The 22,767-nt window shown below is 38.9% G+C and overlaps 1 protein-coding gene across 2 annotated transcripts in view; it reads left to right on the top strand.

Annotated features, from left to right (window-relative positions):
- The first annotated feature begins 216 nt into the window (after positions 1–216).
- The window catches only part of sh3d21 (SH3 domain containing 21), a 26,177-nt gene continuing 3,626 nt past the window's right edge, over positions 217–22,767 (top strand). Inside the window, exons 1-16 of one of the 2 annotated variants that reach the window (XM_079836084.1) lie at positions 259–421; positions 1,406–1,563; positions 1,670–1,727; positions 4,475–4,587; positions 5,255–5,345; positions 11,867–11,928; positions 12,195–12,237; positions 12,591–12,685; positions 13,488–13,586; positions 14,027–14,078; positions 17,737–17,799; positions 18,478–18,601; positions 19,239–19,452; positions 21,392–21,460; positions 22,302–22,459; positions 22,548–22,611. In XM_079836084.1, coding sequence (XP_079692210.1) covers positions 418–421; positions 1,406–1,563; positions 1,670–1,727; positions 4,475–4,587; positions 5,255–5,345; positions 11,867–11,928; positions 12,195–12,237; positions 12,591–12,685; positions 13,488–13,586; positions 14,027–14,078; positions 17,737–17,799; positions 18,478–18,601; positions 19,239–19,452; positions 21,392–21,460; positions 22,302–22,459; positions 22,548–22,611 — 1,467 coding nt within the window. In that variant the 5' untranslated portion in view covers positions 259–417. Of the gene's footprint in view, positions 422–1,405; positions 1,564–1,669; positions 1,728–4,474; positions 4,588–5,254; positions 5,346–11,866; positions 11,929–12,194; positions 12,238–12,590; positions 12,686–13,487; positions 13,587–14,026; positions 14,079–17,736; positions 17,800–18,477; positions 18,602–19,238; positions 19,453–21,391; positions 21,461–22,301; positions 22,460–22,547; positions 22,612–22,767 lie in introns of both variants that reach the window. The other variant, XM_079836085.1, reaches the window with a different exon arrangement.

The following is a 22,767-nucleotide window of genomic DNA, read 5'->3' as shown; positions in this document are numbered from 1 at the left end:
CACTCATATATCTGCTATCTGTTCAATAACAGTGCAATAAAAAAAACACTTTTATTACAAAGATTACACTCCTATAAAATCATAGTTATATTTAAACATCAGGTTTTCCCTTAAATTCCTTCCAAGTGAGTACACCTACTATCAGTAATTTTTGTCACATGACACCAGGAGGCTCATACCGACACAAACCTGTCTCACCTGTTACACGCACTCTCTATCTCTCTCAGGGTATAACGTGTCTTGACTAGGTGGGAATTCTTTTTCAACAATGCTAATGTTTGACTAGAAAGAAGGCGGTCCAAGAAAGCCTTTGCTGTTTTTGGATTGTGTAATTCACAGGGATTTCATGACACTTTGAGAACGAAACAGAATCTACATTGTCTGACTTGGTGCTCTGAGCACAGCTTTAAAGGAGAGATGGGTGAGTTTTTAAGCCTTGTTTCTACATAATGTCTTGTTATGGTTTGTTACACTAAGTTGTAGTGTTTGTGATATTTGGGTACGGTAGGTAGCTAACATTCATGGGAAATGTAATAGAATTTGTATACGTTTGCAGTAAGTTACAAATAAGTGACAGGTGGTTTAATGAGCTGCTTTTTGTAGTATATTTAATATTTTACTAAAATGTATGTGTGTATGTATGTACAGAATGAGTGTATTTATTTATTCACTGATTTACTCTGCATGCATTTTCATGTTACCCTATATTATTATTTAAGGAAAATATATATATTACAGACATTAAGTCTTCATCGACCCTCCATATTTGGTAAATAAACTTGAGATGGCAGTTTATGCCATCAAATTTGCAGACACGAATCTCATTTTAAGGCTGTTTTATGAGTTTATCCCGATCATAAACTACTTGTCATTGAGACTTGACCTTTAGATTGACCAATCATACAATCAAAAGGTTTCTTACTGGAATTCAAGTGTATACAATACCGTTGTGAATCATGCACAGTGCTCTTTGTACGGATATACATTCTTGAGTTCAAGTAACTCAGGTTCAACTCGCATACCTGTAGGCCTGTTGAAACACATTGCTCATGGTTGTCCAGCTCCAGTGTTGCACTTGAGAGGCACATAAATCCTATCTCTTCTATCTCTTTAGCATGTTTTTTCATGCCTTTCACATAATTTGACACATTTATCTTTAGGGTAAGTATTTCATTAAAGATGAGGCTTAGACTGACAAAGTGCAACTAAGTAACAATCTTACCTGGCCTGGATGAAATCTGCAGATTGTTTTGCATTGATTTTAAGGGAAATTCTGTGGAATAAATAGAAATGTGTTAAAACGTGTTTCCTACTTATGGGTAGTTGAAAAGCTAAGCCAAAACATTGTATAAACACTCCAATTTACTAACCCCTAATGGCTTCACCTTTCTTTTGTCTATTCTAGAGGTGCTTGTGCTTCTAGACTTTGAGGCGACGATGCCAGATGAGTTAACGGTGTGTGTAGGGGACGTGGTAAAGAATGTCTCAAAGGCCAAAGAAGAAGGATGGCTGGAGGGAGAAGTGAGAGGAAAGAGAGGCATGTTCCCTGGCAACTTCGTCAAGGTCTGGATCTGTTAGAGTACTCTCTCAATGGTCATGTTTAAGCCTTGCCATGGCTCGCCTAGTTCCTATAATGGTCATTTTCAAAATAGCTCTTCTCTCCCCACAGGAAGTGCCGGTTTACTTAATAGGGGATAGCAACAGAGAGCCAAGAAGCATGAGGAAACGTAAGTCTCAATTATAAGTTAAATAACAAAAAAGGATAAACATAAAAAAAAAAATACCATGGTGGTTTTTCATTCATTCATACATTTTTTAAAAGCACAATATGTAATTTTCACCGCTAGTGGTCGCTTATCAGAAATCATATTCACTTGGGCAGAAATTATATTAATGGATGAGCTAATGTATTAAAGATGTATTAATGTCACTGTAGTATGAAGCAGGGTGGGGCTGGAAGCTATTTGAGCGGAACGAGGCCGCTGGAGCGATTGCTAATGAGAGACAAATGCGACACACGCTCGAGAGCAGTGGAGCTTTTAATATGCCGCAGACGACCGCTTCCCCTTATTCCCGTTTTATCATATTAGATACGTATATTTGAGTGCGTTGAAAGTTATGTTATAATGCTACTCTGTGCGTTCGCTCAGCGGCTACAATGAGACACTTGTTTCACACTGCAGTAAGCTAGATCAATATTAGGCATGGTAAAATACGGTAAAAGAAAACGAGATTTAACAATAAGACTAAGTGTGTTGAGCTATATTATTAGTTTTCTGTCGATGAATATATCCAAACAGTTGCTCACCTGTCTAATAAAACACATAATATATTAAAGCCTCTTTGGAAATCGAAAAATCTTACATATAGTGCCTTTAAGTGAACAAATCAAACATTTAGAAGTCTATGTGTGACTGTCTTGACTTCAAAGTCCGACTTTAGCCGGGGTGTCCATTCGATGTTGTGGACACACCTGGGGGTAATTATATACATTATATGTTTTGTTTCTTGGAAACATGACAGATTTGACAAAAGCTTGAACTGACAGTAGAGTAGCTTGAGATAGGACACAGATGTAAATTTAACACACAAACAATATCTGTAAAACTTTTAACAACCTTGTTTTTAAAGGGTGAAATGTAAATATGATTAGTGAGTTGGAATTCTGTTCCTATTTAAATTAACGAGTAACGTTACTCTATTTAGATCACCACAAGTAAAACCACACATGGCACTTCACTGGTAAAAAGTAAAAATACTGTTTCTACTGTATATCTGGAATGGCTTTAGTAAAAAAATAGTCTGTAATTTGGCCTTAATTACTCATTTAATACATGTCTAGATTAAAAAATATATATATAAAATGAGATATTAACCTACATCGACAAAATACCACGGTTACAGTTAGTGTTACTACAGTAAATCCATGATAGTGAATTGTTGATTGAAAAGTATTCTACCTGGATCGGCTCAATGTTTCTTCTGATTTGCACGTTAGTGTTGTTGATTAAGCCAGCGCTGTTTCAGCTGGCTTTAAACTAAATTAAATCACCGAGAGATTTGCAGCTTGTACCGGAGACCTCTATGCCGAACTCGAACACTTCTCACTGACTGTCAGCAAGTAAACAAATTTGTGAGCTCGTGAATCGCGCGCTGTGCAGTGCGCACAAGTAGCTCTGTTTCGATCCGCTTTTGGCCCGTAAAATCTAGTACTGCCACCTTGTGTTGACATTGTGAAACTGCTTGATTTGTAAATTATGCGTGGCGGCGGCCCACATTCATATAATATATTTTAATAGACAGGCTGCGGGCCGTTTGAAATTTATCTCACGGACCGGACTTTGGACACCCCTGGACAATATAATGAGATTTGAGTGCGAGCTGTGCAGAAGCTGGATCGAATGATAGTTACTAAAAATGATTCAGTCAAGAACAGCGAGTGAATCTTTTGTTGTTTGATTAACAATTTTTGGCTATAGAAAAACGTTATTATAGAAAAGTATTCTTGTGCTTGAATGTTTTTTTTATATATATATTTAAAATGCGCACACAGGAACTGATAAGCGGAATCGAAATGCGCGTTTCTTATTGAATCACCGGTTCTTGGAAATTTTAGGGACCGGTTCTAAAAATGGAACAAGTTCTCTATACCCATCTCTATAAACAAGATGGGGGGTAATTATTATGAACATTGCTGATGTCCAAATATAATTAAATTGACATATTACAAATTGTGTATGATTGTTTGTATATCTTATATAGTTTGATAAAAGTTGTGCAAATATTGAGACATAAGCATAGGACATAAGTAGTATTTTTGAACGAATCGGTTATGTCAATGATTCAATGATGATGTGTGTTCGGCTGGTCAGACGAAAGGTGCAAGACATAAAAGTATCGCGAGAGCGATTAGAGAGCAGACGGATCTGTATGATTTCGAATCCCTCTCGCGATATTTTGATGTCATTCATCGATCGGTCTGCTTTTTCATTCACAAGATGGCCACGAGACACACTCGTGTACTTGTTACCAGCTGAAGAGGTGAGCAAATCTGAACGAAACTTTTTTAATGAACTTCGATAAATCAAAGTCCCCAACAAGAAGACGTTCCGTCGTAAATATCCAGATCTGTGATAGATGAGTGTTTCAGTGGCAGATTCAAAAACTGTTACATTAGAATCACAAGCGTAAGTGTCTGAAGTTCTCCAAAGCATCTCAACTTGGCAGACTAAAATTAGTAGGCTAATGAAAGGTTTGTGCCTCCACATCCGGTCTCAAATTATACCCAGAAAAATCCATAGGCTAGGACTGCCCTATATCCGCCATAAAACAGTGCTTGTCATAAAAGTACTTGTAAAAGTGAAAGCTAGAAATGCTTTTTGCAGTCTAGTCTAGCTCGGTTCAGTTCAGTTTGTTCTCACATTTTAACGTGCTGACATGTTCCATATGTTTTCTACTTATTTTAATGCTCCAGCGAAGAAACCAAAGGTGCAGACAAGGAAATGCGAGGTGGCTTTTCCCTATAACCCCACGCATGAGGACGAGCTGGAGCTGGTTCTCGGGGAGACCATCGAGATTATCAGAGAGGTATACCCCACATATCTATAAACGCAAAACTTTCATGATACTAAGTAGATGTTACGTATATGGTCACGTATAGCATGTTTTACTACATACTTGCAGAAGTGTAGTCTCATCATCCTTGTTAACTTGAATATTTAATCAAAATAATAATGATAAACAATTTAGTCACCCTCAGGTCTTTCCAAAATTATATTATTTTTCTTTGGGTATAATGTTCACTGCTCCTATCCAAATTATTTAATTATTGATTTCAAATTATGATGTATATGTTACCTCACTTTATTTGTATGTAGACAGTCAGCTGTCATTATAGTAAAATAATAGGCTAAACCCTAACAAGGTGATCAGAGCACCTACATAAAAATATATTGCATCACCATTTTTTTGTGTTTTTTTTTGTGATAAATTATAATAATGGCTGTCTGACAGTATATTATTTTGCTTTTTACACACGACTGCTTTACAAATAAATGTAAAAATTGTAAATATATGTGAAAAAAATGAAATATTGATTTGAGTTGAGACATTACTGTTCAAATGTCTGGGATCAGAAAAGTTTGTTTTAATGTGTGTATATATAATGGTTGGAAATGTTTTGGCTTCAAAATCAGATTTTATATTTGAATCACTGTGTTTTTTTAGTTAATCTGCATTCTTTTTTGTCTTGTAGATCGAAGATGGGTGGTGGATGGGAAAGAAAAATAACCATATAGGAGCCTTTCCATCAAATTTTGTGAAGGAAATTTTTGTCCCTTCAAAAGGTGAGTTTGTACACTAAAACTAGAGCTGTAAGGATTTAAATTTTTTACATAATGATCATAATCTTAAATCTATAATTTAGAGATAATGTAATTTTTGGGATAAAGACACAGCAAACTGTTACTTGGCCATCCTATTTTTGTGATGAATCAATATTTGGATCTTGCAATATAGGAAATATCAGGTTTTTTTATTGTTTTTTGTTTTGTTATTTTGGTTAGCCCAAGGTTTGACTGATGTCTCTTATTGTTTTATTCTTGCTGCCCAGCATTACAATGGCTTCTTAACTTTTACTGGTACAGCTCTGGTCCTCATGTTGACAAAAGGAAATTAGATTTCATTACGAGTCCAGTTTATCAGTAGCCTAGAACAATGACTAAATGCGGAAAATCTCTTATACCTGCAGGAAGCACCTCTTAATTGTCACCATCCCATGTGGGGCTTTTGCCATTATATATTTAAAACAATAATATCTTAGTAATAGATATTAAACCTAAAGTAATATTGACAAACTATATATCATTTGAAAGCTTACAAACTATAGTATGACAGAGGAGCCGTAATTTATTAATTAGCAAAAATATTTTCATACTCATAAGGCATGTAGAGCAATGACCATGAAAAATCATGAAATATTGGTAGAAACCTCAATGTTTTTAGTTCAAAAGTTAATATCCATTCAATTTTTTGAAGTGAAAACGTTTCGGTTACTAACGTAACCTCGGTTCCCTAAGAAGAGGGAACGAGTATTGCGTTTTGCTAAAACGCAAGGGGGAATTCCTTTCCTCGAGATATTGAAGCAAATTTTTATCCAAAAATACCTTTTATACGCAGTGCAGCTGCACAACTCTCAGCAGGAAGCAGCTGCGTGCTGATTGGCTGTGCTGCTGCAACTGCAGCAACCTATAGCGAGACCGTGGGGCAACAGAATTTGCATAGCCAAGGGTATATAAGACCCACTCTCGCAAGGTTAGTCAGGTTAATCGACTGAAGCGACTCCTGAGCAAGCACGGCAAGCAAAACGCAATACTCGTTCCCTCTTCTTAGGGAACCGAGGTTACGTTAGTAACCGAAGCGTTCCCTTACGAGAGTACTCTCGTATTGCGCTTTGCTAAAACGCAAGGGGGACCAATGCAAAACGCTGTGCTTGCTTAATGGCTCTAAAGCCGACGACACCAAACCCAGGCCAACCTAGGTGGGCCCGTAATATGATATCAATAATTCAGAATGAGCCAGACCTGAGTCGGGCCCTAATGAGAATAAACACGATATACGTGCAATAATAAGAATAGACCAGACATAGTCGGGTCAGGAATAATGAGTGGCCAGATAATTCGAGCCGTATAAGGAATATGCTTATGACTTATACAATATTCAACCCAGGCCAGACTCATCGAGCCTTAAGGGGTTAAATCTGTTTACACAGCAAGAAGCCCAGCTTGTAAAGCCGGAACATCTAAATTATAGAATCTGATAAAAGTGGACGGGGAGGCCCAGCCTGCCGCCGCACAGATATCATTCAGAGAAATGCCAGTAGACCAAGCCCACGAAGTGGCCATGCCTCTAGTAGAATGGGCTTTAATGCCTAAGGGGCAGCTGAGATCTTTAGACTCATAGGCCAGTGAGATAGCATCCACTATCCAACGTGACAAGGTCTGCTTTGTAACCGCGCACCCTCGGGTGCGGCCGCCAAAGCATACAAAGAGCTGTTCAGTTTGCCTGTAAGCAGCGGAACGCTCTATGTATATTCTCAGCGCTCTGACAGGACAGAGCAAATTAGCATCTATTTCATCTAACTGTGATGAAAGTGTCGAAAGTGAAATGACCTGTGCTCTGAACGGAGTTGAAAGCACTTTAGGTACGTAACCATGTCTTGGTTTGAGGACGACTTTGGAGTCGTTTGGCCCAAATTCCAGACACGAGGCGCTCACAGAGAGCGCATGCAGATCACCCGCTCGCTTAACTGATGCGATCGCTAGCAGAAAAGCGGTCTTTAGTGACAGAAGCTTTAAGCTCACTGAATGCAGAGGCTCAAATGCAGAGCTCTTCATGGCATCCAGGACCGTGGACAGGTCCCATATAGGGACTGAAGGGGGGCGAGGTGGGTGAAGCCTTCTAGCCCCTTTAAGGAAGCGAACGATGAGATCGTTCTTTCCTAGTGACAGTCCGTTCACTTGAATGTGATACGCTGCTATAGCAGCCAAATAAACTTTGAGCGTGGAGGGGGAGCGACCCGCGTCCAGAAGCTCTTGTAAAAATGTAAGCACCTCTGACACTGCACAATCATGTGGGGTCAGACTTCGTGCTTTACACCAGTCTGAAAAGACTGACCATTTGCCTGAATAGAGCCGCCTAGTCGTGGGGGCTCTAGCTTCAGTAATAGTATTCTTTACGCTTTCAGAAAGGTTCTCATGTACCCGTTGATGGGCCAAACATGAAGCGCCCATAGATCGGGACGGGGATGCCAGATCTGCCGTTCCGCCTGCATGAGGAGGTCTCTCCTCAGCGGGATCGGCCACGGAGCTGCATCTGACATCTGACTCAGCAGTGAGAACCAAGGTTGATTTCTCCAAAGCGGGGCTATTAAAAGCACAGCGCAATTGCTCTCCCTGATCCTCTCTATGACCTGAGGTAACATTGAGATTGGGGGAAAAGCATAAAGAGGAAGGTTGGGCCATTCGTGGGCCAACGCATCTTCGTGCTTGGAGAAATATATTCGGCATTGAGCATTGTCTTGTGAGGCGAAAAGATCCACTTTTGCCTCTCCAAACTTGCCCCAAATTGTCTGAATTATATTTGGGTGAAGAGACCACTCTGCAGGGGACACTCTGCCCCTGGACAGCATGTCCGGACCCAAATTCAGAATGCCTGGCACGTGAGTCGCTCTCAGCGAGCTCAGATTGTGCTCTGCCCATATTAGGGCTTCCTCCGCCATTGAGTGCAGATCGATAGATCTCAGACTGCCTTGGCGATTTATATAGGCTACCACCGACCTGCTGTCCGTTCGGATCAGGACATGGTGGTGTTTTATGTACGGAAGGAAAGCTCTTAGCGATATCGTGACCGCTTTCATCTCTAGACAGTTTATATGAAGGCTCTTCTCCGAGTCTGACCAGAGACCGGAGATAGGCCTGCCCTCGTGAAGGGCTCCCCAACCTAGGTTGGATGCATCTGTCGAGATAACTTTCCACTTCGTAACAGTGCCCACACTCACGCCCGTCTTGTACCAGACGGGATTTTTCCAAGGAGCCAGAGCTAACACACAGCTGTGGTCTACCTTGATTCGTAATCGGCCCGAAAGCCATGCATGAGCTGGAACGCGGCGATTCAGCCAGCGCTGTAGGGGGCGCATGTGCAACAGACCCAGTCTGAGAACTGGCACCGCCGAGGCCATGAGACCCAACATCCTCTGAAAGTGTTTGAGAGGAATGCGTGCACCGGACCTGAGGGAAACCGCTCGGTTCCGAACAGAGTGCATCTGCAGTGAGTCCAAAACTGTTCCCAGAAACGAAACTTTCTGTGTGGGAGACAATAAACTCTTTGCCACGTTGATTCTGAGTCCCAAGCATTGTAAATGGTTGAGAAGCCAAGATCTGTGGTTTAATAACTTTATCTCTGACTGGCCTCGGCCTTCGAAGCCAGGGGCTGAATTAATCTGTGGGGCGAGTCGCTGAGTGACAGGGACTCGGTGGCCCGATAACCTTGCGCTAAGTTGGCGCTTATGAGGGAAATGTTTCCCTGAGTGCAGGGGGCCGGGGAACATAGAGTATTGGTGCTTGTGTACAGGCGAGCGCGTTTGAGTGCGGGCTCGTTGACTGTGAGAATAATGTTTCCAGCCACCTGAGTGCAGGGGGCTGGGGAACATGGGGGAGTGCTTGAGTGTAAGGATACATGCTTTAATGCTGGCACACTGCCTACAGAGAAAAAGCTCTTTTTGTGACTCATATGGGTCGCCGTGAAAACAGCGTTTGTGTACAGGCGAGCGCGCTTGCTTGCGGGCTCGTTGGCTGTGAATGTGGCGTTCCCAGCTAGCCGTCCGCGTCGAAGTGGCGTGCTCCGAGGCGGCATCCGACCACCCGCTTCCGGATGCAGCAAGGGAAAGGCTGTCATCCTCTTCCTCCTCCGGTCCGCCGAAGGAAATAGCAGCAGCCGCCATGCGAGGGGAGCTGTGCTGTTCCTCGACGAACAACACGGGCGATGGCGAGGCACGCGGGGACATGCCCAGCGTGTGCTCGTCAGAGCGCTCTGGTGGCCTCTGGTCGCGACGTTTTTTCTTCCGTGGCTCGAGAGGCTGGGAGCAAGGGACGGGATCCAAGCCGAAACTGGCGAGCCGAGCCCGAAGGGTCTGCAGTGTCAGCTCATCGCACTCCGGGCAGCCGCCCTGGTTGAGTGCAGCCTGCGTGTGGTCTCGTCCGAGACATGACACGCAGATGATGTGCCGATCCTCGTCCGCGATAAAACCTCTGCACGAGGCGCAGGAACGAGACATTTGAAACGTCTCGGCTCTTTTTGAATGTGTAAAACACAGTAAGGTATGAAAAGGATATAGTGCCGGATGGCGCAGCTGGAAGGCAGGCTGAAGGCGGAGAATCCGACGTCCTCAGGCTGCAGTGTTCCGCTGGGTGCGTGTCGACGGCAGGCTTCGATCCAGAGCTCAACGATTGCAAGTCGCTGAAGAAGAATTAATCTGACTAACCTTGCGAGAGTGGGTCTTATATACCCTTGTGGCGGGAATTTGGAAGGACCTGATTGGTCCGTCCCGCCCCACGGTCTCGCTATAGGTTGCTGCAGTTGCAGCAGCACAGCCAATCAGCACGCAGCTGCTTCCTGCTGAGAGTTGTGCAGCTGCACTGCGTATAAAAGGTATTTTTGGATAAAAATTTGCTTCAATATCTCGAGGAAAGGAATTCCCCCTTGCGTTTTAGCAAAACGCAATACGAGAGTACTCTCGTAAGGGAACTGAGTTTTAAATAAAGAAAAAACAGATTCTCCATTTGTGATGCGGCAACACACGCCTGTGTTATTTTCACGTCTTGTATGTGTTTGTTAGTGGTTGAATTTTAATAAAATGCTGCCAGACTGCCCATACTACTTCTGAACAGGATGTCTACTTCATAAATTGTATGAAAATGATGGAAATGTATGAAAATGATGGCCCCTCATATGGTCCGTAATGGAGCCTGGATGTCATCTTGTGGAAATGTTTGATTCTGTGGCCAAACAAAATCTTACTGAAAGCTCATTTTTTGAGATGTCAACCTAAAATTTGGAACGCAACTTGTTCCGATTCTTGGCTTTAATTTTCTTGCAGTTTTAGAGTAAAACATGTTTTGTAAAATATATATTTGATTTAAAATATAAAATTTACATTTATATTACATTTTTCATTTTCATAAACTTAAACTTCTATAACTTTTTTTCTGTTTAACTTTCATAATTTATTTCTGCTAAGTGTCTTCTTTAAAACAAGATCAAACTTCACATCTATGCAGAAAATGACAGTGGAGTAATCTACAAAGCCTTTGATTCTAAACATTGTAGTGTCCTGAAATGGGACTATGTATAAAATGTGTAGTAATCTCCATGGTGAAACCAAATTGTATTAAAATACTATTTAATAAAATCTAATAAAGTAAAAAAAAAAAGTGGAGGGCACTGTATGGTCCAGTTCACACAGAACAATGTTTTTCCATTCCACTGCACCACTTTTCCATTGTTGCTCTATGTAAACGTGCGCTAGATGGACGTGTTTGACCCTTGCGTTTGCATCTTTTGCAGCGTCTCACACATGGCTTTCTAAAAACATGGAAGTTCAACTTAAAAAAACACGTCTTGTGACCTTGTTTTTTGCCCATTTCTACTGCCTGCGGTTCTGTGTGAACAGTCCCTATGTTTAGTGATGGTGAAATTTAAGCTTTGCGAAGTTCTGAGGCTTTCCCCTCAACTCTATCGTACTCAAAGCTTTTCAACACGGTGCACATGGTCAAAAGTTGAAAAAGCTGCCTTTGCGTCCCAGCCATTTTGGACAGTTTCATATAATTTGTGCTATGAAAACCGTATAAAGCAAATAAAATCTATATAAATAAGTCTTTCACATGTCCTTGTACTTACACAATGTATGAATAAATTTGTGAAAAAAAATAGGCAAGTCTCATGTAGGCATCTGAGCAAAATAAAAGATCATTATAGAATGAACTGTGCCTGTGAACTGGGAATTAATAGAAAACTACACATTTAAATATTGAATCATAATTTCGTATTAAGATTTATTCTTATCAAAAAAAGCGAATTACACTTGAAACGGCGCAAGAAGTTTGCGTTATTTGAATCAGAATACGAAGCAATCATGTGGTTGTGTGTGAAAATGAATCTTCGGACATCACAGATCACGTGGTTATGGCAAAATGAATCAAGCTCCATGCATCCCTGTGAGATGTTTCGAAGCTTCGAAGCCTCGGTGTCAAACGTCACATTACTCCCTTTGTTTGCTACTGTGTTTCTGATCCCTCGTAATGTTCTGCAGATGGCAAGATAACTGAAGCCAAAGCCAGGCCGAAACTCTCTGAAGCAGTCTTCAATAAAGAGGTGATTATATTATATTATATTATATTATATTAATTATATTATATTATATTATATTATATTATATTATATTATATTATATTATATTATATTATATTATATTATATTATATTATATTATATTATATTATATATTATATTATATTATATTATATTATATTATATATTATATTATATTATATATTATATTATATTATATTATATTATATTATATTAATTATATTATATTATATTATTTTATATTAATTATATTATACTTTTTTCTTACAGGGAAAAGGACAACAAAGACCAAGTTTACGGAGAAAAACAAGCGGTGAGATGTCTAAAAACATGCCAAATAATTTTAATTAAAATGCTGTTTAGCTGGTTCTTGAGGTTGCACTCTTCAACTTGAAGGGAACTGAACACTATTCCTTTAATAGACAGTGACAAAGGAAACACATAGTCTTAAGACAATGCTAATGTTGTTATCAGTGAACGAAATGGTCTATTCTTCAAGGACTTCCTTGTGGGTTTCATACCAGAAGAGCTGTGCTTTGAACATGTGCTTTCAGATTCACCCACCAAACCTGCCAGAGCATATTCGTTAAGGAAAACGTGCTAATAAGTTGAATCACAATGGCAGTAAATTTGAGGTCACTGAATACATGTTTAATTCCTCCACAGTAAAAGAATGTTGTCAGGCGATGTTCGACTACACCGCTGTTGCCGAAGACGAGTTGAACCTGAAGAAGGGAGACGTCATAACAATTATCAACAAGGTGTGTCATTGGTGACCAACAGACTACTTTCTATTTATACGGCACGCAGTATATTTTCTAAAGAAAAACAATGTTAACTCACCAGATTTGTAAAGGATAATGTACAGTCAGCTGAAATTCCACAAAATAATTAACCCTAACAAGGTGATCAGTATGCACAAATACACACAGTAACACAAAATGCATAATTGTATCTTGTATCATTCTGAAGGGGTGTATTTTGACTGCATATGATCACATGGCTGTACAATATTTCACTTATTACATGACTATTTATTGAAAAAAGTCTCTTATGCTTACCAAGGCTACATTTATTAGATCAAAAATACAATACAAATTGTAATGTAATTGTAATGTAATTTATTTATGTGATGGCAAAGCTGAATTTTCATCAGCCATTATTCCAGTCTTCAGTGCCACATGATCATTCAGAAATCATTCTAATATCCCGATTTGATGCTGCTCAATATTTTTGTGGAAAATGGGATACATATTTTCCAGGGTTATTTGATGAATAGAAGGTTCAGAACAATAGAAATCTACATTATAAATGTCTGTACTGTCACTTTTGATTAATTTAATGCATTCTTGCTCAATAAACAAATATTAATTTATTTGAAAACGAAATCTTGTTGAACCCAAACTTTTCTAGGTAGTTTAATATGAAACAAAATGAGAATGGAGTGATTATCATATGTGTATTAATAACAGACAACGTATTCATTTGTTTGTTTATACCCATATACAAGTTAGAGTGAGTCAGCTTTGTGTTTTTCTTTTCTTTTTCCCTTTTTCCCCGAAGGCCACTGAGGATGATGGCTGGTGGGAGGGGGAACTTAACGGACACAGGGGCTTTTTTCCTGATAACTTCGTCATGGTGATCCCTGCGGATACTCTTCATGTGAGTGTGGACTGAGAAATGTTCTCATGATTGGCCTATTTGTGTGTTGTTAGAGAATGGGAGTCTCCCTTTTGTCAACACTGCTCTGGGCTTTTACTAATGCGTTGGCTCAGAAAACTGATTGAAGGCCAAGGACGTTCATTCTAGTTTACAAATAGTTTAACTTGTTTTAAGGTGGAACAGACTGGAGGTTATAAACCTGTTTTTAATACCTTGATCCTGTCCGTGATTATACAAGACAGCTAACTGGTTTGTAAATGACTGTATTTTCTTCCTGTAACTTTGGACTTATTAAAAGAGATTGACTCAGAGGTTTCCATTAGAGGAGAGGAACACTAAAAACGGTGACTTGATTCTTCCTACATGAAAAGAGCGTGAGCTTTATCCTGCTCAAAAGGACTAATTCATATTCGGTTAACAATTTCTTGTTTCTGACCCAGACTGGGAATGCAGGCCAGACACCGGTGAGACGTGGCTCTCAGAAACCCGCAGGTAAGACATCAGCACATTAGCCATAGCGGCAGGGCTGGTTCGACAAGATTCTTCAGATTATATCGAACGTGCGGTAGCTAGAAATGTTGCTGGAAATAGCTGCATTAAAAGATTATAGGGGGCGTGCGTGTGAGCTGGTTTGATTAGATGGAAAACATAGTGGCACATGTCAGGCCGTCTTTGAAGCACTCGTTACTGTCATATTTTTAAATGGTTGAATCGAAAGGTTGTTGGTTTGTTTCCTGCATGGGGAGACTTTATGTGAAAATATATGTATTATAGTATCAATAAATCAACATGCAAAAGCCCATTCAAAGTTATACACTATAAAAGAGTATAGGCTTTTGTGTCTTTAATAACAACTCCGATGTCTTCATCAAATAAGTATATATTTCATCAAAGGACAAAAATACTACATATATATACACAATTCCAATTGAGTTGTGATTTTAATGAAGGATAAGTCATCATTGTCTCACCCGCAGTGGTCACATACTTCCCTTATTTGAAATAAGACACAATCTTAGACGTCACCAAGAATATTATTAACTAGAGGAAGTTCAAGTTTTTTACTTTTATTACTATTATAATTTTTGTACATCATGCAAGACTTTTATGTTTTATGACTGTGCTATAAACTTGTTTTATGACACTGCTATACAGTGCTTGACAGCCCTTATTATTATGCTATTTGACTCTATTTTATTCAGCTTGACTTTTCTGAGGAATTAAGTTAGTTTATGTTTGGTAGCTCCCAAAAAGATGAAAACTACAAACTGTAAAATGCAGTTTCTGCACCTGTTATCGACAACTCATTTCTAGGACAGGAAGTAGTTGCTTATCTCATGTTTTGTTTTGCACTCAAGCGCGAACACACTCTGCCGTTTTCCCTCTGGATGATCATATGTGTTTTGCTGTGGAATTCTCTCTGTCACAGTGTTAAAGTGGTGTTAAAAGCCTGGAAATGTAGTTCAGAAATCTCTGTTTTGTGCTGAAGTTTTAAATCTGACTTCATACATATAACACATTACCACAAACCGCTCTAAGAAACACTGATGCAGCTGTGTGGGGCTGTGACAGGAAGTTGTTGTGTAGGCCATATAGAGTCATGTGAGCAGACTCTAGAGGAAGGCAAGAGCAGAGCACCCATCTGCTCTCTATATATACGCCTTAATTTTCCATTTGAACATAGGGTTGTTGAAAAACTGACAAAACTGACAGGGTATGTAAAGACTATATTTATTCGTTATTCTTATTTTATTCTTTATTTGTAGTATCACTTGTCAATTAGAAAAGTCATAGAATGTTTTTTTTAAAGATTTGGTTTCAAAAGAAAAGATCTTGTCATATGATCGCAGGGCTCCAGACTAACTTTTTTCACTAGGAGCACAGTGGCCCCCAACTGAAAATTTTAGGGGCACAACCAGAAATTTTAGTGGCGCACACCGTAAATCAACATGCTAATCAAATCTACTAATTTCCACTGTATTACTAATAGGGATGGGTATCGTTAAGGTTTTAATGGTATTACTACTCTTACCCATACTGCTTATCGATCCGGTACTTTAACAGTATTCTTACCGGTTCTTTTTATTATACTTTTTTTTTTTTATAAAAAAAACAAAAAACAAAACATAATTTAGAACATAATTAACATGGCTTTATAATCTGAAAAGTAAAATATATATAGCAAAAGAAACCGCAAAGTTTGGGCACTAACATCAATATTACAGTAAAGAACAAACCTACAAAGAAATCTTATAAAGTAATGAAATGTAAAATAACACTGCATAGTTTTCACTGTATAAATTGATAGATTAATGCTTATAAAAGCTAAAGTTATTAATTCAAGAGATGTGAATATTTTCTATTTGTCTTTTGTTCGATTCGAATCAATGGCTCAATCGTCAGGTTTATTAGACGCTGCCCCTTTAAGACCGATCGAATGTAGAACTAATAATATCATATTCTCCTATTTCTCCAAACTATTTACGCCCATTTAAGATATAAACTGTTAAAAATAACTTCTCTCCAATCCGGTCAATTTGACACCGGCTATTTGTTGTTTATTTGATGGTTTAGACCATAGACCGTAAAAAAATAGACGCGCACACGAAGCCTACAATATTAAGTGCAAGCCGCTCCATTTCGCAGCACACACACATAAGCCGCCTTGAAGTTGGAAACAGCATCTCTTGCGCGGATTATTGTGCATTTAATAGCTCTTTATTATCAAACACATCCCGCAGTTTAGCAACAGTAGAGACTGCAGTTTACAACAATCACTGATTCTGACGATTAGGTTTAGGGAGAAATGACAGCTCAGCTGTGAAAGGAAGGATGAGCTCGACGGAACACGGCTATAGGAATAGTTTTACCTCATATATCTTCTTTTTATAATTCTTGGAAGCCAAAATCGAAAATAAAATTAGATTAATATCACAGCACATCCCTAAAGTTTAAGCAGACTAAACTTCTGTGTAGTTCTCTTGGCCATCGTCACTCATTAAAGCTGACTGTGGTGTTGTGTTCGCTGTAGCTCCACGTGAGAGCTCGCTCGCTTTCTCTCTCTCTCTCTCTCTCTCTCTCTCTCTCTCTCTCTCTCTCTCTCTCTCTCTCTCTCTTCTGGATTGCGAATGGCAAAAATGCATCACGGACTAATTATTTAATATTATCTCATATAGAAACGGCTGGCAAAGATAGAATTTGCCAGACATAACGTCTATCAATTATAATTAGTAAGTGTATTTTCTTAATTTCTCCAGTACCGACAGCAGGCAAATTTACTGGGGCGCACACGTGCGACTGGACGTAAAATTCAGTCGCACACTCTCAAATTTTAGTCGCAAAATGCGACCATTTAGTCGCACTCTGGAGCCCTGGATCGATGGGATGTGAAACAATGTTCTGTATGAGAGTGGATGTTTATTCAAAATAATTGCATGTGATATTTATGGCTCCGGCAAGATCCATGCATGCATGCATTTGATTTTGACTTATATTAAACTTTAATATCTTGTTTGATGACTGCAAGACTAATTCTGAATGAGGACCGAGATACCGTTTAATTACTTTTGATTCGGGTTTATTCAGGGAACCCATGAGAATTTTTTGTGTAGCCACAGGAAACAGCAGGCCATCTCCGTTGCTCATTTGTCAGGGAAAGTTACAAGTTCCCATGCCACTGAGACCTCCAGCATGTGTCCTGTTTAGTTGTGAGAATGCTTCAAAGTGATGTTTATTTTGTGCTGTTATTTTAAAAGTGTGTAAAGAGAATGGTAGCCAAAATTGCTTCAAGGGTTCTGGCTGGCCTTCTCTGGCACTCTTTAGACAGGCGATAGCAGTCAAGATGTCCTCTCGTGTGGGGTTTGTTATTAAAAAGGCTTTATTAAAATAGGACTGTTTTATTAAAAAACACAACCAACACATTGCAACAGAGCCTTCATCTGGGTGACCATTTTTAAACTAACATCCCTATAAATCCTTTTTAATAATATACACCCCACGCAAGTCCCTTGGGCTTTTCTGTTTATGGGAGGGAGTGTCAACATTCAGTTTTCATTAACATTTAGAAGAAGAAGCAACAGTGACAGTTACATATGTTTGTTGCATTGATGGAAAAAAAACCGACTAATTATTGTATCTTTTTATATCTCAGGGAATCAGATGCCAGTGATGGACCAGAACAGCTCTGATACGAAACCAAAGACAGAGACTAAAAGTAATCATTCTGAACACACCTATAAATAGCCTTTAAAAGTACAACATCTGGTCATCTAAGGGTGTGTTCACACTTCACAGGTTTGGTTTGATTAAAACGAACTCTGGTGCAATTGATTTGTTAGTTGCAGTTCATTTGAATAACTGTGAATGCTGCCATCCGAATCATGATGCGCACCAAACAAGCAAACAGAGACCCCTGAAAGACCCCTCAAACTTTGGTGCGGTTTGAATGAAATATGAATGCAACACGAACCAAAAACAGGACGTTATATGTCTCAAGATGCGACCCTAAAAGGACAGAATGCTCAAGCATACCTGGTTCTTCTCGTCATAGTTACGATGTTGCCCTTTACAGTTTGGAGGTATCTGAACCGCGTCTTCTCGCAGTAGATTTGTGCGCAACAGAAGAATTAATGTCGCTGTTTTGACTCCATTGTGACGCCATAAAAGTGTGAACACTAAGTGAACCAGGACTAAATGTATCATTTTCATTCTTGGTCTGGTCTAAAAGAACTGGGAGAACCTAACTACAAATGTGATTGTGAACACACCTTAAAACTATTTATTTATTTTGTGAAATTAATGTCTAACATTTATTACTTCAATAAATATTTGAACTCATTTATAAGCACTGCTATCTAAGAAAAAATTCTCCCAATCTTGTCTTTGCACACAGGTGAGAAACCAGACACTAAAGACTTTCGAAGTGACCCACCTGGCAAAATCAAGTTGCCTGGTCTACACAAACCACCTGTTCCTCCACCACCCACCAAAGACAAGCCCATAAAACTAGTACCAAAGTAAGTGATGCCTCAGCAAATCATGTTAGAGCATATAAACTTGTGATGCTTTTCATGAGACTCTCATTACAAGTAACACCAAATATATAGGAAATCTAAAGCACAAATGTTTTTCACTAAATAAAACCCCCTTCCATTGGTCAGTTATTTTCCTGAGGGACTGAATTCCCCCTCACTAGATAATCATTTAGCATTATGTGTTATTCTAAAGGGCCTGTGAATGTTCAGTCTTGTAAAGAGCGATGGAAATTTTATGAGTTGCTGAGGGACTAAACAAACTCAAACTGCCTGTTTCCTGTTTTTCTGAGTGAGCATATAAAAAACTGAAACTGCCATGTGCAGAGCTTACAGAAAGCTGACAGAATTGCATGCACAAACTAAGACATTGCAGTCAATTAACAGATAATCTAATATTTTCTAAAACAAATCAAAGTAATGTGTTGTTTAAAAAAACGCTTGCAAAATTTTGACACAGACACAATTTTATAGCCAAAAGTTTATTTTAATTTTAGTGCAGAGAAAATGAGTGTTTTCTGCTTGCTTTGTACCTGTGTATGTTAAGTACTGTAACGTTTCTGAAATGTATTTTAATATATTGTATGTGTAATATGCATAATGCATATTTTCCCGCTCTTAGAAATGTTGAAGAGCCACAACCTGTCTCACCGAAACAACAGCCCCCTGCCTCGCCAGTACAGAAAGAGTTTAAAGACAATAAGGATGTTAAAGATAAGACCCCTGACCAGTTTGACGGTGTGGACGTGTCCTCAGAGAAACTGAGCCATCCCACGGCCAGCAGAGCTAAACCTCCACAGAGAAGACCACCAACAGCCCTTGCCCCTGTCGTACAAGTGAGCTTAACACAAACGCACAGATGTGACACTCATAAACGCTTCAGGATTTGAGTTGATTGGCTTTTAGGTTAAAGTCCCCCTGTAGGTTTAATTCAGTCATGTATATTTGAACCAGAAACTTACTCAGAAGAAGAAGTGGAAGAGTAAATTATACAGGCTCGTCGACAAGTCGATATATCTGAATGGCAATGCGTCTTATGTATTGCTCTCTACGTCGGACGCATAACGGTAATTGATATGATTAGCCATTGGCTTGACCATGTTATCAAACAGCTAATTGTGTGTTGCTAATGTTACACAAACCATGTTCCCATTTGCCATCTTTTCGACACACCAAACCAACGGGAAAGAACTAGCGCTGCATTGGGGCAAAAAAGCTGCACTTGAACACACAGAGAGAACTACAGCCGACTGTCAACTAGCATGCGTGTTCTACACCTGCATGTTAATGTCAAAACTGTCTATTTCTGCAGATATGGATTTGTCTTTATTAGTCATTCAAAAAGGTAAACCGTTCAGGCTGCAGATACAAAAACCAGCGTGTTCTTACATTTTGAATATCAATCCTGCTGATCACTTTCTTTATTCCATTCCGCGCATGTTAATATTCAAATATTTTCCTAGGAACACTGAGGTAAGATGAGATAAAATTAGAACAGAATTCTGTCTATACCATTTTGACAACTTTGCTTGCTGTTTTGCTATTATTCTTGTGCACTGACTCATTCACTAAACTGAACAGCCAATCAGAGTTCTCTCTCTCTCTCTCTCTCAACAATGGCCCGATGCCGATTCTACATACTGAAAAAACACCAAAAAAACCTGATAGCGTCCCACTAGAGCCAATGGTGCAGAACACAATGAAAAAACTAAGGCCTGGGACACAGAAGACGATTTTCTGTGGGACTGTGAAACTGTGGGATACCACAGACATAAGGGCAGTTTCAACCGAATTTTAGCATTAATCCTCCGAATGCACACACTAGAAGATTCGTCCGGACCGACAGACCACACACCTGTTGATTATAGTAACATTTTCACAGTGAGACGAGATCTCACAGAGACTCGCGAGACCAAACGTGACTTGAGAAGGAAAACAAATGGAGGAAGTGGAAGGAATTTCTCCCAATGTCAGTTTTGTTAACAAAGGAGAAAAAGAATATGGCTGATCTTCTTTCTCAATACTCCACTTTCGTGGCATGTTTGTTGCTGCCAAGTTTCAGCTATAGAAGCACGCAACATCCGGCTGATGAAGCTTGCTTGCTCTCATTGGCTATCGCAGGCATCACTTCAGAGGCAACCCGATCAAGAGTTGTAAATATCAAACATGTTTGATATTTACGATTTGGGATTGTGCGGGAGCAGTAAAATAATCAAACAAAACGTTTTTTGCATCGAATCGGTCCACGTCCCCCGATCGCTTGGGGGTGCAAATCAGGCTCAAAATCAGGCTTAAAATCTTTGTGTGTGGCCAGCCTTGTTGGCTTGGTGTGTCCAGGGCTAAAGTAGAAAATACTCAGCAATGGGGTTGACTTGATGACGATTTTGCACATGGTTTCTCTTAAAGCTTATTAAAAACACCACAAACAACATTAAAAACTTGATTTTCACCACAGGGGGACTTTAAGAGATTACTTGCAACAACAGACTGCTTTCAATTTAATGAATCAAACCTAAAAATGTTTAATTTAATTAAATTTAATTAAATCAAAGCTTAAGACCACACTCAAGCCAAAGTATGTCTGGGGAGGTGCATGGAGAATGATGATAAAAATGAGGAAAATCAAAAAGGGCTGTCAATCAATTAAAATTAGGGATGTCTATCAATTAAAATAATTTACCATGATTATTTAATAACGTATGATTATTTTAAATAAGCTAAATTATTCAGTTTAATGTCTTAAAATAATCTAAATAACATCTGTTTTTCATAAAGGTTCCAGATGAAACTGACCACAATGAAACTTCAGAAGAGAAAGATGGATTACCACAAAATATTCCAGAGGTTTGGATAACTCTTTATAGTAACTTTCATTAATAATATTATTACATTGTATAATGCTTCACAGATCAGAATACCTCATGTACCTCATATATGAAAGTGCAAATAGTATTATCATAAATATTCATATTTGAATGTACATGAACTATTGATCTGTCAAGCATTATATAATGTTTTAAGGGCCTATTAATGAAGGTTGTTCTAAAGTGTTACCAAAGGTTGTAAAATTAATGATATTACATTACGGAATTATTCTTTAAAATATCTCCTTAAACATCTGATATATACCACCGCTCAAACTTTTGGTAAGATGTTTTTGAAAGAAGTCACTTATGCTCACCAAGAGTGCATTTATTTGATCAAAAATACAGTACAACAGTAATATTGTGAAATATTATTACAATTTAAAATGTAGTTTATTCTTGTTATGGCAAAGCTTTATTTTCAGCATCACTCCAGTGTTCAGTGTCACATGTTCCTTCAGAAATCATTCCGATAATGCTTTTTTGGTACTTAAGAATTTCATATTATTTTCAATGTTAAGAATATTTGTGCTGCTTTTTTTGTGTGTGTGTGTGTGTGTGTGTGTGTGTGTGTGTGTGGAAACAGTAGATTCTTTGATTGAATGGAAAAGTTTAAAATAATTAAATTTGAGCATTTATTGGACGGAGAGGGGCACTTTTGATCAAATTAATGCCTCTGCTGAATAAAAGTATCTATTTCTTTCAACAACAAAAAAGTATTGACCCCAAACTTTTGAACTGTAGTGTACAACCATTTGTTATCCTCATGTCCTAGGATTTATATCCCTCTCAGTTGCTCAGCTGCTGGTATTTTTTCACAGGTTACAGAGCCTCAGTCAGCTTCTCCCGCCAAGACAGACCAGGCAACTAAGAGCTCTTCACCGCCCAAGACACAGGAGGAGACTGCATCACTGGCCTCTGTGCTGACAGAACTCAAAGATCTCCGCATGTCACTGGATCTCCTCAAAGCACAGCATGAGTGAGTATAAACCTCTGACTACCACATCTGAATGATCATATCACACATTTCTTTTATTGCAATATTCATCTTTGCCTTTCTTGACCAGGAGAGACATAAAGGAGCTTAAAGATGAACTGAAGGACGAGACGGAAAAACGGATGAGATTACAGGTGAGTGATGAGATTTGAGTCTATTCTGTGAAGATAGTAAAGTCTCATATCTAAAATGGACTTGTAAAAGAGAAAAAAATCATTCAGTTATATCAATGAGCATGTTTACATGCACACCAGTACACTGATAACAAAAAAATATAATCTTACCGAAAC

Source organism: Gobio gobio (assembly GCF_949357685.1).
Source record: "Gobio gobio genome assembly, chromosome: 15".
Lineage (NCBI taxonomy): Eukaryota > Metazoa > Chordata > Actinopteri > Cypriniformes > Gobionidae > Gobio > Gobio gobio.
Note: the sequence above shows the minus strand (reverse complement) of the source record. Positions and strands in the feature narration are given on the sequence as shown.